The 15,558-nt window shown below is 46.0% G+C and overlaps 1 protein-coding gene across 1 annotated transcript in view; it reads left to right on the forward strand.

Annotated features, from left to right (window-relative positions):
• Positions 1-284: 284 nt before the first annotated feature.
• Positions 285-15,558, forward strand: part of obi1 (ORC ubiquitin ligase 1) — a 33,429-nt gene continuing 18,155 nt past the window's right edge. The window contains exons 1-2 of the mRNA XM_038817859.1: positions 285-449; positions 2,663-2,798. Coding sequence (XP_038673787.1) covers positions 366-449; positions 2,663-2,798 — 220 coding nt within the window. The 5' untranslated portion in view covers positions 285-365. The remainder of the gene's footprint in view (positions 450-2,662; positions 2,799-15,558) is intronic.

The following is a 15,558-nucleotide window of genomic DNA, read 5'->3' on the forward strand; positions in this document are numbered from 1 at the left end:
AGGCTGGTGCGGTGTGTGCCCTGGAGGCTGCAGCGGTGTGTGCCCTGGAGACTGGTGCGGTGTGTGCCCTGGAGGCTGGGGTGTGTGTGTGTGGGGGAGTGGGGGGGTTGGACGGTGGTGTACTGCGCCAGGCTGGATATGGGTGGTTAAATAGTCCCTCTCGAGTTGGAAGTGACATTTTGTTCCCTTCTAAAGAGCCCCCCCGCCGCTAGGGTGCATTACGGCGCCGTCGGCTGAGTTACTGCCAGTGTAGCAAAGTGCTGGGGATTGGGGGCGGAGCCGGGGCAGAGGTGGGCGCGCGTGCGCGCTGCGGGGCTCCCCCTGGTGTCCTGGGCCGCGTGCTCCGGGCTGGCGTTCCAGGGACAATGCAGAAGCCGGCGCAGCAGAACGTTCAGAATGTTACACTCAGCCTCACCCTGCCCATCTCGTGCCAGATCTGCCTGGGCAAGGTACTGTGCAAGAACAGGGAGGGCTGCTCACAGCAGGCGGGGCGGGGGGCTCTGTGCACCACTGCAACCGGGAACATGCATCTATCTCTCTCTTTCTAACTTCTCCATCCACTGCGTTTTTGTTTTTCCTCCGCTGCAAATGTACATCCCTCCTTCTTGTAAATACAATTTAGGAAACGATGGTGGTGAAATTTGGGACGTTTCTTTTTTTCGTTTTAGTTCATTATTTTCTTTTGTTTTAAAGTCAGCACGAACTTTTGCAGCGCAGAGTCGAAGTTGGGAAAGGAAGGGAAACTCGTGAACACTCTCTCTTTCTCGGGGTTAGACTCTCACTTCCGCATCATTTTGGCTGCACACTCGGAATGAAGAGCTTATTTAATGGCAGCAGAAACTCTGGGTAACTCTGCTCGCGTTAGCGAGTGGTGCCAGGAAGTTTCAGGTTGTGCATTTTTCCCCAGAACTTTTTTATGTGCCTTTGTACATTATTCCATTCGACTTGGTGGTTAATGCCGTCACTTTGCCTGGTACCATTTTCAAACATTGTGGAATGAGGAGGATACACATCCGTCTGCTAGTTTCAGTATGCATTGTGCCTTATTGTTTGCAATTACTGGAAACTGACCATTGGCAAGTGTGGCATGAAACAATAAGGTTGTTGGGTGTTCTTGTGGATTATTGCTTTTTATGTTTTCTGTGCTTGTACAAGGCAAAGTTAAAGTAGACTTTTATGTGCTTGTGTCACAGCAGCTCAAAAGTATTTTTGCAGCCAGTGCGTCAGTATTTCTGGAGTGTAGTCATTGTAATCATCTTTATTAGTGTCGCAAGTAGGCTTACATTAACACTGCAATAAAGTTACTGTGAAAAGGCCCCAGTCTCCACACTTCGGCACCTGTTCGGGTACACAAAGGGAGAATTCAGAATGTCCAATTCACCTAACACTCACATCTTTCAGGACTTGTGGGAGGAAATCCACACAGACATGGAGAGACGTGCAGACTCCGCACAGACAGTGACCCAAGCTGGGAATCGAATCAGAGTCCCTGGTGCAGTAAAGCAACAGTGCTAACCACTATATTATCATGCCACTGTGCAACGAAGAAAACGGGGCAACCAGTTTACACATAAGCTTCCACAAACAACAATTAAGAAAATCGTCAGATTTGGGTATTGGCTTCGGGATGAATATTATCCAGGGCTGGGATAACATCTATACTCTTTGAAGACATTTCTATTCACCTCCAGAGGGCTAATAGGACCTTGGCTTCATATCTTATCTGAAGTTTGGCACCACCAATAGAGCAAAGCTCCCGCTGTGCTGTTCTGAAGCGCTGGCCTAGATTATAGGCTCGAGTCTCTGGAGTGGGACTTGAAACCAAGACCTTTGACTGCAGCAACAGACAAGGCAGCTCATTATTTTTTCATGAAATCTACCTTAATATCTATAATTGTCACTGCTGCCTCACGGCGCCGAGGACCCGGGTTCGCGCCTGGGTCACTGTCCATTTAGAGCTTACACATTCTCCCCGTGTCTATTTGAGTCTCCCCCCAGCACCCCACAACCCAAAGATGTGCAGGGTAGATGGATTGGCCACACTAATATTGGAGGGAAAAAAAATTGGTTACTTTAAATTTATATTTAAAAAATCTATAATTGTGATTAAGCATAAATTGTCCATAAAGAATGAGAGGGCACAGATTTTAAAGTGATTTGGAAAAGAAGCCGATGTGATGTGAGAAAAAAACCTTCTGGCACGGAAAGTGGTTCTGGTCTGGAATTTCACTACCTGAAGGTGAGTTGGAGGCAGGTTCAATCGAGGCATTTCTAGAGGGCGTTAGATGCTTGTCTTTATTCAAATGATGGTGCAGGGCTTCGGGGAAAAGGCCGGGGGATGGCACCACATCATGATGCTCGTTTGTAGAGCTGGTGCAGATAACGGGCTAAATGGCAGCCTCCCGTGCCTTAATCATTCTGAGAAGATACACATGCTGGGTCAGGCATGAAATCCCTGAAATAAAGTTATTGACAGTAATATATTTTGCAGAATGTTCAATTTGTAATATAGTTGCAGTTCACTTTCGGAGTCATGTCTCTAACCAGTGCATCGAGACAGTATTGCTGCTGTTAAATATCTGATGTGAGAAGACTCATTTAAAAAGAGTCAGTTATGTGAATGTGATAATCTCAATTAAAACCCATTTTGCCAATGTTTTAGGTACGTCAGCCAGTTATCTGTTCAAACAACCATGTCTTCTGCTTCATGTGCCTGCAGTCTTGGCTGAAAAATAGCACCCAGTGCCCAACATGTAGAATTCCAATCACATCTGAAAATCCTTTCAAAGAAGTACTGGGTAAGGCTCCTTTAGGATGATCTAATTGTTTTTCACTTTTTTCCTGTTCAGTTATAAAAGGTTTAATTTAGTTTGTTTGAATAGAGAAGAAACTTTTTCTTTGTGAGGATAGGAACTGATAATCTGGTGCATCTCCACCTCCTTATTTGTTTAAATTTGGTTGTACGTGGAAATATATCAAGTTAGCACACATGGAGAAAAAACTTTAGGGATCCAAGCATGTGGACTAGTTTCACTATTAATGCACTGAATTACTAAGTGTCACATCACATCCAAACACAAATATGCTTACATTGCTTCCCTTACAAATTAACTGGAGTTTTGGCATCCGGCATTAGAAGCATATCGAGCCTGATGTATTGTGAACATGCAGGAGGCCAGTTTTGTTAAAAATTCATTCATGGATGTGAACATCACTGGCTAAGCCAGCATTTATTTCCCTATCCCTAATTGCCCTTGGGAAGGTGGGTGTTGAGCTGCCTTCCTGAACTGCTGCAATCCATGTGGTCCATGTACACTCGTAGTGCTATTGTGTTTAAATGAGCTACCTTCTCTTGCATGATGTGTTTTGTGTGACTTGCTATCCAAGCTTGGAAATTATCATATGTGGGGTATGTAGCAAAGGTTTCAGACTGAAGATTAGCAGAGTGTTTACAAAGTAGTAAACTTTTCTATGCATTTTTGAAAAGAATAAGTAATCTTGTTAAGGGTGTTTATTTGCAAAGTTTTTTTTTAAGTCATCACAAACACAAGATGCTGTCTGTCTTTTATTTTCAGGCAGAATACAGTGTTTGATGACATTATTGAGATCCCGATGTTACTTCTGCATGACATTGCCCCAGTATTGATAGAATAGGTCCTGACTTTACCTGGTGGCATCCAATTACCTAGCGAGTAACACAAAATGGTTTTCCACAGCAATATTTGCTGATCTAATGAGTTTACCAGGAGTATATTTGTAAATTAATTAATCACATAGAGTAGTGAATACTCTATTCACATCAGCAGTACTGCCCTTGTATAACAAAAAGTATGTAGTTGTAAACTGCATTATCAATTTATACCTGCTTCCTACCATTGGGGTATATTTTAGATTTGAAATGAGCTTTTTGGATTCAGTGCAGCAAAGAGGTCACTATTGGTGAACTTTACCAGAAAGGGTGCGGTTGTTGCCTGCACCTGATGTGTATGTGAGAATCCCATAAGATAAGACTGACGAACGTTGTTGGTGAGTGCGTTAGGTATTTTGTGCTTTCTAGAGTTAAGTATCAGCAACTTTTTGACTCTGCAAAAGGGAGGAAGACCGCTTGGTTTGTGTATTCTTCTTTACTTGCACATAGTTGAATTTAGTTTCCCTCTCTTCCCACACCACAAAACACAGGTTTCTTCAGCGTTGTCTTTGATTCTTAAGCCTGTCATTTTACAGCTGAAAGAAACAATAAAAACACCAGGGTTAATTGGGACAAACCTACATTTGGAAAAAAAGAATGCCATTTAATAGAAATTTCTGACTAACCACAGGTGTAGCTACAGGGGTGGTGTTTTAAAACCAGATGCTCTAATTTTAGTAGAAAACACCTCGCAAAATAAAAGCAAATGCACTTTACCGATGTAATTGCTGAACAAACATTTAGTGCAGATACTTTTGCAGTTTTCCTCCTGCGCCGAAGGTTTGGAATCCTGGCATGGATTTATCTAACATCTCTTGGTGCAGCATCTAGGATTTCATCCAGCAGTTGCGAGCAATACTGTGACTCTTATCAGTAATTGGTTGAATCCACATTCTCAGCCATGAGATGCACCAGACTTGCCCTCACCCTCCCCCCAGAAAGTGATGGGAGACTGTTTGCCCTTGTTCTGTTGGGGCTGCTTGCGTATGGGCTGAACTTGCTGTCTTTTGCTGGCCTGGAACAGTTATTCCGATTTGGTCAGGCTCACCATGATGCCAGTTCCCATCTCCGTACAATGTTGCTGGTATTTCTGCGATGTTGAAATCTGGTGTTTTCACCCATGTCACACACCATTATAGATGACCAATAAACACCAAGCGTGTTAAGCATACATGACGATCAAAAGAACACTTGCACACTTGTCTTGCCAACAAACACATAAATGGTTAATATACACATGACGTGTGATTATGATTTTGGGATCACCCGCCCAACAATGGCATCTAATCATTTTATATTTGCTAATCAAAATTTAAAATCTAGATTCACAATCAAGCAGATAAAGCAGAGGCTAACATTTAATACAGGCCAGTTGACAACCCATATAATTTCATCACAACTAGATTATTACAGGCCAGTGTTTAGAGAACCCCAAAGCGTATCATGGAGTTCACCTGACCCATAACTTTTAATAGATTTTGGTTATGGGGAGCGCAAGGGCCCACTCCACGGGTGTGATGCAACAGAGATCTAAAGTACTTTTAAAACAAAACAATGTTTATTATATGAATCCAGTTAACATTTTCTAAACACACAGTAATCATCTTGGCAACTATCAACTCAAATACTTCCCCCAAAGGATACAGTACTCTATAAGTACCCCTTAATCTTTCCTAACGACTTCCGGTGGCGGCCACGGAGTAAACGGTCGCACATTCAGCAGCTCTCGCTCTGTTTTTTTTAATGGTGTTTAAGCCGGATTTTTCAGAAAATCTCTCAACGTAAGCTGATCGAAGGGAGAGGAAAAGGAGGTGACCCTCAATTTATGGAATTGTGTCCAAATAAGAGTCGAAAAAGGAGAAACCAAAAGATGAGTGAAAGCAAGAATCAGAGGTCATCGAGCTGAATGGTAACGAGACAAAGCGTGTACACGCCAGCTCACTGGTCGATGGAGCAATGGATCGAGTACCTGGATGAGAAGTTTGCCCGGCATTGCAAGGAGTGTACAGAAGATGTAACCCAGATGATAGCCTCGATTAAGGAGGCGGTTGACCGGGTGGAGGAGAAAATGACGACCCAGGGACAGGAGATTCTAAAGTTGCAGGAGCTGGCGACTGAACGAGAGGAGAAGTCCACTGCAATGGTTTTGGAAATTAGCATACTACAGGACAGCCAGAAATGACTGCTGGATAAAGTGGAAGACCTGGAGAACCGGTCTCGCAGGCAAAATATCTGAATTGTCAGGCTACCAGAGGGGAAGGTGGGATCCGATGCGGGAGCGTATGTGGGGAAGATGTTGCAGGAGATGGTCGGGGCCGATGTGTTTGACAAACCGCATGAGGTGGACCGGGCAAACAGGGTGCTCGTACGTAAGCCCCAGGGTCGTTAGCCCCCGAGGCCATGGTGGTGAGGCTACATCGATTCCTCGACAAGGAACGTATCATGAAGTGTGCCAGGTAGATGATACGGTTCATGTGGGAAGAATCAGAGATCTGTGTGTACCAAGACTGGGGACCAGAACTCACAAAGAGGAGAGAAAGTTTCAACAAAGTTAAGACGTTTGTTGAAAGGGCGTTTGAGAAAGACATTAAATTTGGACTGTTATACCCGGCACGTCATTGGCTGACCTATGAGAACCGGGAGCTGTAATTAAATTCTCCAGAAGAGGTGGTTACTTTCATGAAAGACAATAATCTGTCTTCAGGACTTTTAAATTCTAACTGTGGTGGGCTGAGTTTGAGGGAAGGGATGGAGTGGCGGGGAGGCGAGAAACATGGTTCTGTATTCTGCTTTGTCTTGTTTAACGTTTCAGTTTTTTAATTCTGTGAGTTAAGTTGCGATGTTCGGGAAGAAAAGGGTCTGGGTGTTTTATTTTTTTTAAAATGTTTTTCTCTCTTTTCTTTTCTGTCGTCTTGTGAAATTTGATTTTGATTTAGTCTCTAACAAAGATGGTTGATTCTTGCATGCATAATTTTGATGAAGCTGCTTGAAGCTTTTATTGTGTTTGATTCTCTTTGAAGGTGATGTGACTGATGAGAATCGGTCAAAGGGGGAGGGGTAGAACCTGGCAATCTGATGTCACGACTTTTAAACTCAAACTGGTGGTCTGAGTTTGGGAAGGGACAGGCTTGTTTAAAATTTTGGTCTTTTAATTCCGAGTTGAGTTGCGATGTTCGGGAAGAAAAGGGTTTTGGTGTTTTAATTTTTTTTTCTTCTTTTTGTGTAATTTGATTTTGATTTATTGCTTCATGTACTGGATAGAGGGAAGAACTTTTAAGATGCGATGGGGTGTTTTAGTTTCTGCAAGAAGGCTGGTTGATTCTTGCATGCATAATTTTGCTTAAGTCGCTTGAAGCTTCTTTTGTGTTGGATTCTGTTTGAAGGTGATTGGACTGATAAGAATCGGTTAAAGGGGGAGGGGTTTGCTTTGTTTCCTGCACGTTGGGGGATGGTATTTTTGATTTTTGGGATTGTTGTTATTGTGTTGAGTGCTTGTGTTATTGCTAGGTGTGATAGAATCCGGCAGTCGGCAGGCTTTTTGACGCCGAGGGTGGGAGATGCTGAGCTAGCTGGATGGCTGGTTCACGGGAGCAAAGTGGGGGGAGAGCTGAGGAAAGACAAAGTGGGGGGGAGGGGGAGGCGGGGGCGGGATACTGCTGACGGGCAAGGGACAGTTAGGAGACTGGAGATGGAGATCAGGTGCCGGTCGCCGCCGAGGGGCGGATCAAGTGAGGTGCGGAATACTGGATAGGAGCTGGCCTAGGAAAGGTCATGGTTGACCGACGGGAGGGGGGCAAAAGTCTCCCCCCCCCCCCCCCCCCCAACCAGACTGGTTACATGGAATGTTCATGGACTGAATGGGCAGGTTAAGAGAGCTTGTGTACTCGCACACCTGAGACAGTTAAAAGCGGACATGGCTATGTTACAAAAGACACATTTGAAGCTGGGAGACCAAATTAGATTAAAGAAGGGATGGGTCGGGCAAGTGTTTCACTCAGGACTGGACTTTAAAACAAGGGGGGTGACTATCCTGATTAATAAAAGGGTGACATATGAGGTGGGGAGGATAGAGGTAGACCCGGGAGGCAGATTTATTATAGTTAGTGGGAAGCTGGAGGGAATGGCAGTGGTGCTGGTGAATATATATGCCCCAAACTGGGATGATGTCGCGTTTATCAGGAAGGTGCTGGGGAGGATCCCAGACCTTGACTTGCGCCGTCTGATCATGAGGGGTGACTTTAATACGGTCCTGGACCCGAGGTTAGACCGGTCGAGTGCTAGGTTGGGGAAGCTATCAGCAATGGCAAAGGAACTGCGGGGGATCATGGAGAGCATGGAAGGGGTGGATCCGTGGAGATTTGAGAGACGAAGGAGCAGGGAATATTCATTCTACTCTCATGTACATAAGGCGTACTCCAGGATAGATTTCTCCGTGCTATGTAAAACACTGTTAGCAGGGGTTGAGGACACTGAGTACTCAGCAATTGTGGTCTCAGATCATGCACCACACTGGATAGACCTACGGGCAGACACGGGAATGTCCCAGCACCCACAGTGGAGATTAGATACAGGGCTGTTAGTGGATGAGGAAATCTGAGAGCGAGTGAGAGAGGCCATTCGGGGGTACATAAATATCAATGACATGGGAGAGACTGCAGCTGGGGTGGTCTGGGAGGCACTGAAAGCGGTCATTAGAGGGGAATGTATTTCGATTCGAGCCTACAGGGGTCAAACTGAGCGGTCGGAGCTGGACAGGTTGGTGGGAGAAATCTTACAGGTGGACAGGAGATATTCGGAGTCTCCAAATGAGGAGCTCCTGAAGGAGCGTCAGAGACTTCAAATGGAGTTTGGGCTCCTTTCCACAGGAAAGGCGGAGGGTCAGCTGAGGAGGGTAAAAGGGGCAGTATATGAACATGGGGAGAAAGGTAGCAGGATGCTGACACATCAGCTGAGGAAACAGGAGGCAGTGAGAGAAAGAGGAAAAATAAAGGATTTGAGGGGGAAGACGGTGACGGACCCGAGGACGGTGAATGAAGTGTTCTGGGAATTTTATAGTTGGGGACGAGGGCATGAATCAATTCCTGGGGAGGCTAGAGTTCCCGAAGGTAAATGAGGAGCTGGTGGAGGCCCTGGGGGCCCGATTGGGCATGGGGAGGTGCAATTGGGTAAAGTCCCGTGACCTGATGGGTTCCCAGTGAATTTTATAAGAAGTTCTCTGGGTTACTGGGGCCGCTCCTGGTTAAGGCTTCAACGAGTCGAAGGAGTTGGAAGTACTCCCCCCAATGTTATCACCGGCATCGATTTCTCTCATCCTGAAGCGTGACAAGGATCCGGAGAGCTGTGGATCGTACAGGCCAATCTCCCTCTTGAATGTAGGTGCCAAATTATTGGCAAAGATCCTGGCCACTCGAAAGAGGATTGTGTCCCGGAGATAATTGGGGAGTGTCATGTGAGAGTACCTTTAAGAAATGGGTGTTTATCAGTGATGTCAGAGTGTGGGTGGAGCTGGGCTGTCTGCCAGCTTTTTAGTTTTGTTTTAGGCTGTTTGCTGCAGGGTGTGTTTTAGTTTCATTTTCAGAGCTGGATAGCTGAAGTCACAGCCAGAAGGGGTATTACAGAGTCTCTCTCTGTAATCTAAAGAATGTAAATCGATCCTTTGGTGATTTAAAACTAAGAACTGCTCTTAGTAGTGACTTTAACCTGATGTGCTTCTGCTGAAAGTTTTTTTTTAATTCTTCTGGATGTTAAAAGGACAGCTTAAGAATTACTTAGTGTTGCATTCTTTGGGGGTTGTATTTGAATTAATGGTTGCTAAGATGTTCACTATGTTTTAAAAAGGTTAACTTGAGTTCATAGAATAAACATTGTTTTGCTTTAAAAAATACTTTTCCATTTCTGCTGTACCACACCTGTAGAGTGGGCAGTGTGCTCCCCATACCGCAATCTATTAAATGTTGTGGGTCAGATGAACTCCATGATACACTTTGAGGTTCTCTACACCCTGGGCCATAACAGGAGTATCAGACGGGATTTGTGAAGGGCAGGCACCTGACATCCAACATGAGACGGCTTCTTAATGTAATTATGATGCCAGCGGAGGGGCGCGAGGCTGAGATGGTAGTTGCCATGGACGCAGAGAAGGCTTTTGACCGAATGGAGTGGAAGTATCTATGGGATATTTTGGGCAGGGATTTGTGGAGTGGGTCTGGCTACTGTACCAGGCCTTGGTGGCAAATGTAAGAACTGACAGAGTTCGGTCAGAATACTTTAGTCTTTATCGGGAGACAGGGCTCTCCCCATTAGTGTTTGCCATGGCCATAGAACCCTTAGCAATGGCTCTGAGTGCAGCAAATACCTGGAGGGGTTTAGTGAGAGGGGAGGGGGAGGGAGGGTGGAGAACAGGGTCTCTCTCTATGCGGACGATTTGTTGCTTTATATCACGACCGCTGGGCGGGATGACCGAAATCATGGAGGTATTCCAAGAATTTGGGCGATTTTCAGGCTATAATCTAAATATGGGAAAAAGCGAGATGTTCGTGATTCAGGCATGGGGGCAGGAAAGGAGGCTGAAGGAGCTACCTTTTAGTGGTTGGGAAGAGTTTTAGGTATCTGGGGATTCAAGTGGCCAAGGATTGGGAGCAGCTTCACAAACTAAATTTTGGAAAAGCAGTGGATCAAATCAGAAACTGACGCTGGCGGGGAGTGTTCAGGCGGTGAAGATGACGGTAACCGAGACTGCTTTTATTTTTTCAGCGTCTCCAGATTTTTGTCCCAAAGGGGCTTTTTTCAGAAGTATGAATGTGGCGATATCGAGGTTTATATGGTCGGGTAAAACCCCCGAGAGTAAAGAGGACACTCCTGGAACGGGCCCGCGGGGAACGGGGCTTGGTTCTCCCGAGCTTTATTAACAATTCCTGGGCTGCCAACATATCGATGATCAGGAAGGGGTAGTGGGGGAGGGGTCGGTGTAGGAGCGGATGGAGGCAGCATCCTGCAAAGGTACGAGTCTGGAGGCTTTACTGACGGCGCCCCTGCCGTTCTCGCCGGCTCGGTACTCTGCAAGTCCTATGGTGGGGCAGCCCTGAGGGTGTGGGGGCAATGGAGGCAGCATATGAGACTGGAGGGGGCGTCAGTGTGGTCACCGATCTGTGACAATCACCGGTTTGTCCCAGGGGGGCTGGATGGGGCTTTAACGTACGGCAGTGGACAGATATTGAGAGGTTTGGGGATCTATTCATGCAGGAGGGCTTCCCCACCTTAGAGACATTAGAGGAGGAGTTTGATTTGCCGGGTGGGAACGGGTGTCGGTACCTTCAAGTCCGGGGCTTTGTACGGAGACAGGTCCCAAGCTTTCCTCGCCTCCCCCTGAGGGGACTACAGGATAAAGTGCTGTCAAAAACAGGGGTTGGAGGTGGGAAGGTTTTGGACATATACAGGGAATTGTTAGAGTGGGAAGGGGCCCCTATCGGAAAGATGAAGAGGAAGTGGAAAGAGGAGCTAGGAGGGGAGCTGGAAACTGAACTGTGGGAAAAAGCCTTGAAAAGGGTAAATACATCCTTGTCCTGTGCTAGGCTTAGCTTGATTCAGTTCAAGGTAGTCCACAGGGCCCACATGAGGGTAGCTCGGATGAGTAGGTTCTTCGTGGAGATGGAGGACAGATATGGGTGGTGTGGGGGTAGCCCGGCCAACCATGTTCATATGTTTTGGGCATGTCCGAAACGGAGGGAATTCTGGCAGGGATTTGCAGATGTTATGTCGGAAGTCCTGGAAGGTAGGGTAACTCCAGGTGCAGAATTAGCAATATTTGGGGTGTCGGAAGATCCAGGGGCAAAGGTGGTGGGGGGGGGGGAGGGAGGCCGATACCCTGGCCTTCTCCTCCCTGGTGGGCCGGAGACAGATCTTGCTGAGATGAAGGGACTCGGAGCCCCCAAAATCAGGAATGTGGGTCAGCAATATGGTAGGGTTTCTCAGTCAGGAGAAAATCAAGTTCGCTCAGCGGATCAATACAGGGATTCAACCGGAGTTGGCGGCTGTTCATCGATATCTTTAACAAAAACTGAACGCTAACAGTATGGGGAGAAAGGGAAAAAGGGGGTGGGGGAGAAAAATACGAGGTGTGATAATGTTAAATAAGGGCAGGGAATTTAGTATACGGGTAATTGGGGATAGGGCAGGAGAAGTGGGGTACGTGGTCTATTGTTTGTTATTTTAGGGGATATTTTGTGCGTTGACCCGTGCGGTTGTTTTAGAAATGTCAATATGTTAAATTGTGAAAATTACAAATGCTTCAATAAAATATTTTCTAAAAGAAAATTCTTTCCTAGCAACATCCATAAGACAAATACCCTGTTGCCCCCCCCCCCAACCCCCCCCCCCCCCCCCCCCCCCCCCCCCCCACCATCCCTTGATGGACCATCTTCATATTGATATTAAAAGTTCTCCTGAATACATTTCAAGAAATCCGCCCCTTCAAAACCCTTTACACTATTGGCTTCCAATTAATGTTGGGGAAGGTGAAATCCGTTCATATAATTACCCTGTTGTTATTATCTTTACACACCTCGGTGAATATGCCTATAATACACTCCCAGCAATGTCACTGCCCCCTTGTTATTCCTAAACTCTACCCACAATGCATCATTTGAAGACCCTTCCAAGGTATCATCCCTCCTTACTGCAGTAATTAATACTGCAACACTACCACTAATTAAAGTGCTGTTTTGTTAAGAATAGTCATTGAACTATTACATAAATACATAGAAGGTAGGAGCAAGAGGAGGCCTTTTGGCCCTTGAAGCCTGCTCCGCCATTCATCACGATCATGGCTGATCATCCAACTCAGTAGCCTAATCCTGCTTTCTCCCCATAGCCTTCGATCCCCAAGTGCTCTTTCCAGGCGCCTCTTAATATATTCAAAGTTTTAGCATCAATTATTTCCTGTGCTAATGAGGGCATAGAGAGATGCCATTTGGCTCTTTGAGTCCCGACCCATCTTTGTTCCCTAATCTTAGTACCGTCAGCTAATGGAAACAGCTGGAACAATTCTGATAAGTCTCCTCTCGTAAATCTTCACATCCTTCATAAAGTGTGATGGCCAGAATTTTATGCAACATTCTAGTTGTGACCAGAAGAGATTGATTCAGCTTCAGCCAAATGTTCCTGCTTTTGCACTCAATGCATCTAATCATGCTGCTATTTGTGATTTTTATCAATGACTTGGATGATGGAGTTGAAGGTTGGGTTAGTAAATTTGCTAATGACACCAAGATTGGTGGAGTAGTGGATAATGTGGAGGGCTGTTGTCGGCTGCAAAGAGACATTGATAGGATGCAGAGCTGGGCTGAAACGTGGCAGATGGAGTTTAACCCTGATAAGTGTGAGGTGATTCATTTTGGTAGGACAAATTTGAATGCGGATTGCAGGGTTAACGGCAGGGTTTTGAAGAATGTGGAGGAGCAGAGAGATCTCGGAGTTCATGTCCATAGATCTCTGAAAGTTGCCAGCCAAATGGATAGAGCCCTGAAGAAGGCCTATAGTATGTTAGCATTTATTAACAGGGGGATTGAGTTGAAGAGCCGTGAGGTTGTTAATTCCTGATTATTTTGCTGTCAGTCTGGATTCAATAAAATATGAGATGGATTTGCAGGTATCATATCATTTAATAATAACTAACTTGCATGGCTGACTCAATCCATAGGACCTCAGGACACACAAACTGTCTTCTGAGAACCCAGGATAAAGAGAACCTCAGGACAAAGGGACACTGGAGATATACTTCAAATGACATCAAGATTCGCATACAAACTTCCCATTGGTCATTTTACACACCACCTGACCTGGTCATATATCCTAATTGGCTCACTTATCCTGGGCCTCTTGTTACCCAGCATCCTTTTCACTATTCTCTCCACGAGGCAAAGCTCCCCTCCCCCTTCCTAGCCATGCTGTGCTCATCCCTTTGTTCTCTGTCTGTGAACACATTGCCCTCAGGGTCCTACTGTCCATCATATTCGTTTGCTCACTTCCTCAAGGTTATGCTGCAATTGTACAAGACCGTGGTTAGACCACATTTGAAGTATTGTGTGCAGTTCTGGTCACCTCATTATGGGAAGGATGTGGAAGCATTAGAAAGGGTGCAGAGGAGATTTACCAGGATGCTGCCTGGATTGGAGGGTAGGTCTTATGAGGAAAGGTTGAGGAAGCTAGGGCTTTTCCATTGGAGCGAAGGAGGATGAGAGGTGACTTAATTGAGTTGTACAAGATGATGTGAGGGATAGATAGAGTGGACATTCAGCAACTTTTTCCTCAGGTGGATAAAGCTGTTACATGGGGGCATAACTATAAGGTTCATGGTGGAAGATATAGGAGGGATGTCAGAGGCAGGTTCTTTACTCAGAGAGTTGGGGCATGGAACGCACTCCCAGCTATGGTAGTGGAGTCGGACACTTTAGGAACTTTAAAGCAGTTATTGGATAGGCATATGGCGTGCACTAGAATGATTGGGAGTAGGTTGATTTGATCTTAGTTTCAGACTAGTTGGGCACAACATCATAGGCCGAAGGGTCTGTACTATGCTGTACAGTTCTATGTTCTATGTCATGAAGCCCAAGATCCTTTTGCTAACTACTCTCGATATATCTTGCCACTTTGAAGTGCACATGAATTATTTTGCAAATGCAGGCTGGTTGAGTACGGTCGGTACTACGCCTATTGCTAAATCTCCCAATGATTGGCGGGTCAAATCGAACACGTTCGCATTGGGCAGAGTACAGACCGTACTCAACCAGCCTTTGCTTGCAAAACGCAGAACAAATTGTCGAATGTTTGATGTGATTCTGTGATTAAACAGCACTTGCTGAACCATCCTAAGTGGGCAGCACGGTAGCATTGTGGTTAGCACAGCTGCCTCGCAGCTCCAGGGTCCCAGGTTCGATTCCCGCTTGGGTCACTGTCTGTGCAGAGTCTGCACGGTCTCCCCGTGTGTGCGTGGGTTTCCTCCGGGTGCTCCGGTTTCCTTCCACGGTGCGGGTTGGGTGGATTGGCTATGCTAGATTGCCCTCGGTGTCTGGGGAGATTGGATAGGGTTGCGGGGATTGGGTGGAGGTGTGGGCTTGAGTAAGGTGCTCTTTCCAGGGGCCGGTGCAGACTAGATGGGCCGGGTGGCCTCCTTCAGGACTAAATTCTATGATCTTGGAAGTGTGCTAGAAGCTAGACTAGCAACCAGTTGAAGATAATCAATCGAGCTCGTAACTTTGTGGCTAGTAGCCACATATGTTAACACTCAGAAAAGGAATATGTTGCATCAGGTTTTTGAATTACCTGGGAGCACGGGGAGCTTATAGTTCATTGCTGCTATCTCTATGGCAACACCTCAGCCAATTACAGTCTACTTGTCAATTAATCAGCACCGTATTTGTCCTGTAGTATTAATTGTGATTGGCATTCTTTTCAAGCTAAGTGCCGACGAAAAGCTTCGGCAATACGTCTCTCTTTTCAGCAACACTCTTGTAGTTCTTGCACATCTGTTTCCCCTGCAAATTTGCTCCTTAGCTATGTCACCGTTTTGGAGATCTATGGAATCATAGAATCCCTGTCGTGCAGAAGGAGGCCATTCGGCCCATTGAGTCTGCACCAACCTACCCAGGCCCAATCTTCCGCTCTATCCCCTAATTTGTGGACACCAAGGGGTAATTTTGCATGGCCAATCCACTTAATCAGCATATTTTTGGACTGTGGGAGAAACCCAGAGCACCCTGAGGAAACCCATGCACACAAGGAGAACGTGCATTCCCTTGAGGACATCTATCTTTCCAATACTAGTGTTTCCCCTAAACAGGACTGCAACTCCACCTCTCACTTTTCCTAGCCTA

The sequence above is a fragment of the Scyliorhinus canicula genome, chromosome 14 (assembly GCF_902713615.1).
Source record: "Scyliorhinus canicula chromosome 14, sScyCan1.1, whole genome shotgun sequence".
In the NCBI taxonomy this organism is placed as follows: domain Eukaryota; kingdom Metazoa; phylum Chordata; class Chondrichthyes; order Carcharhiniformes; family Scyliorhinidae; genus Scyliorhinus; species Scyliorhinus canicula.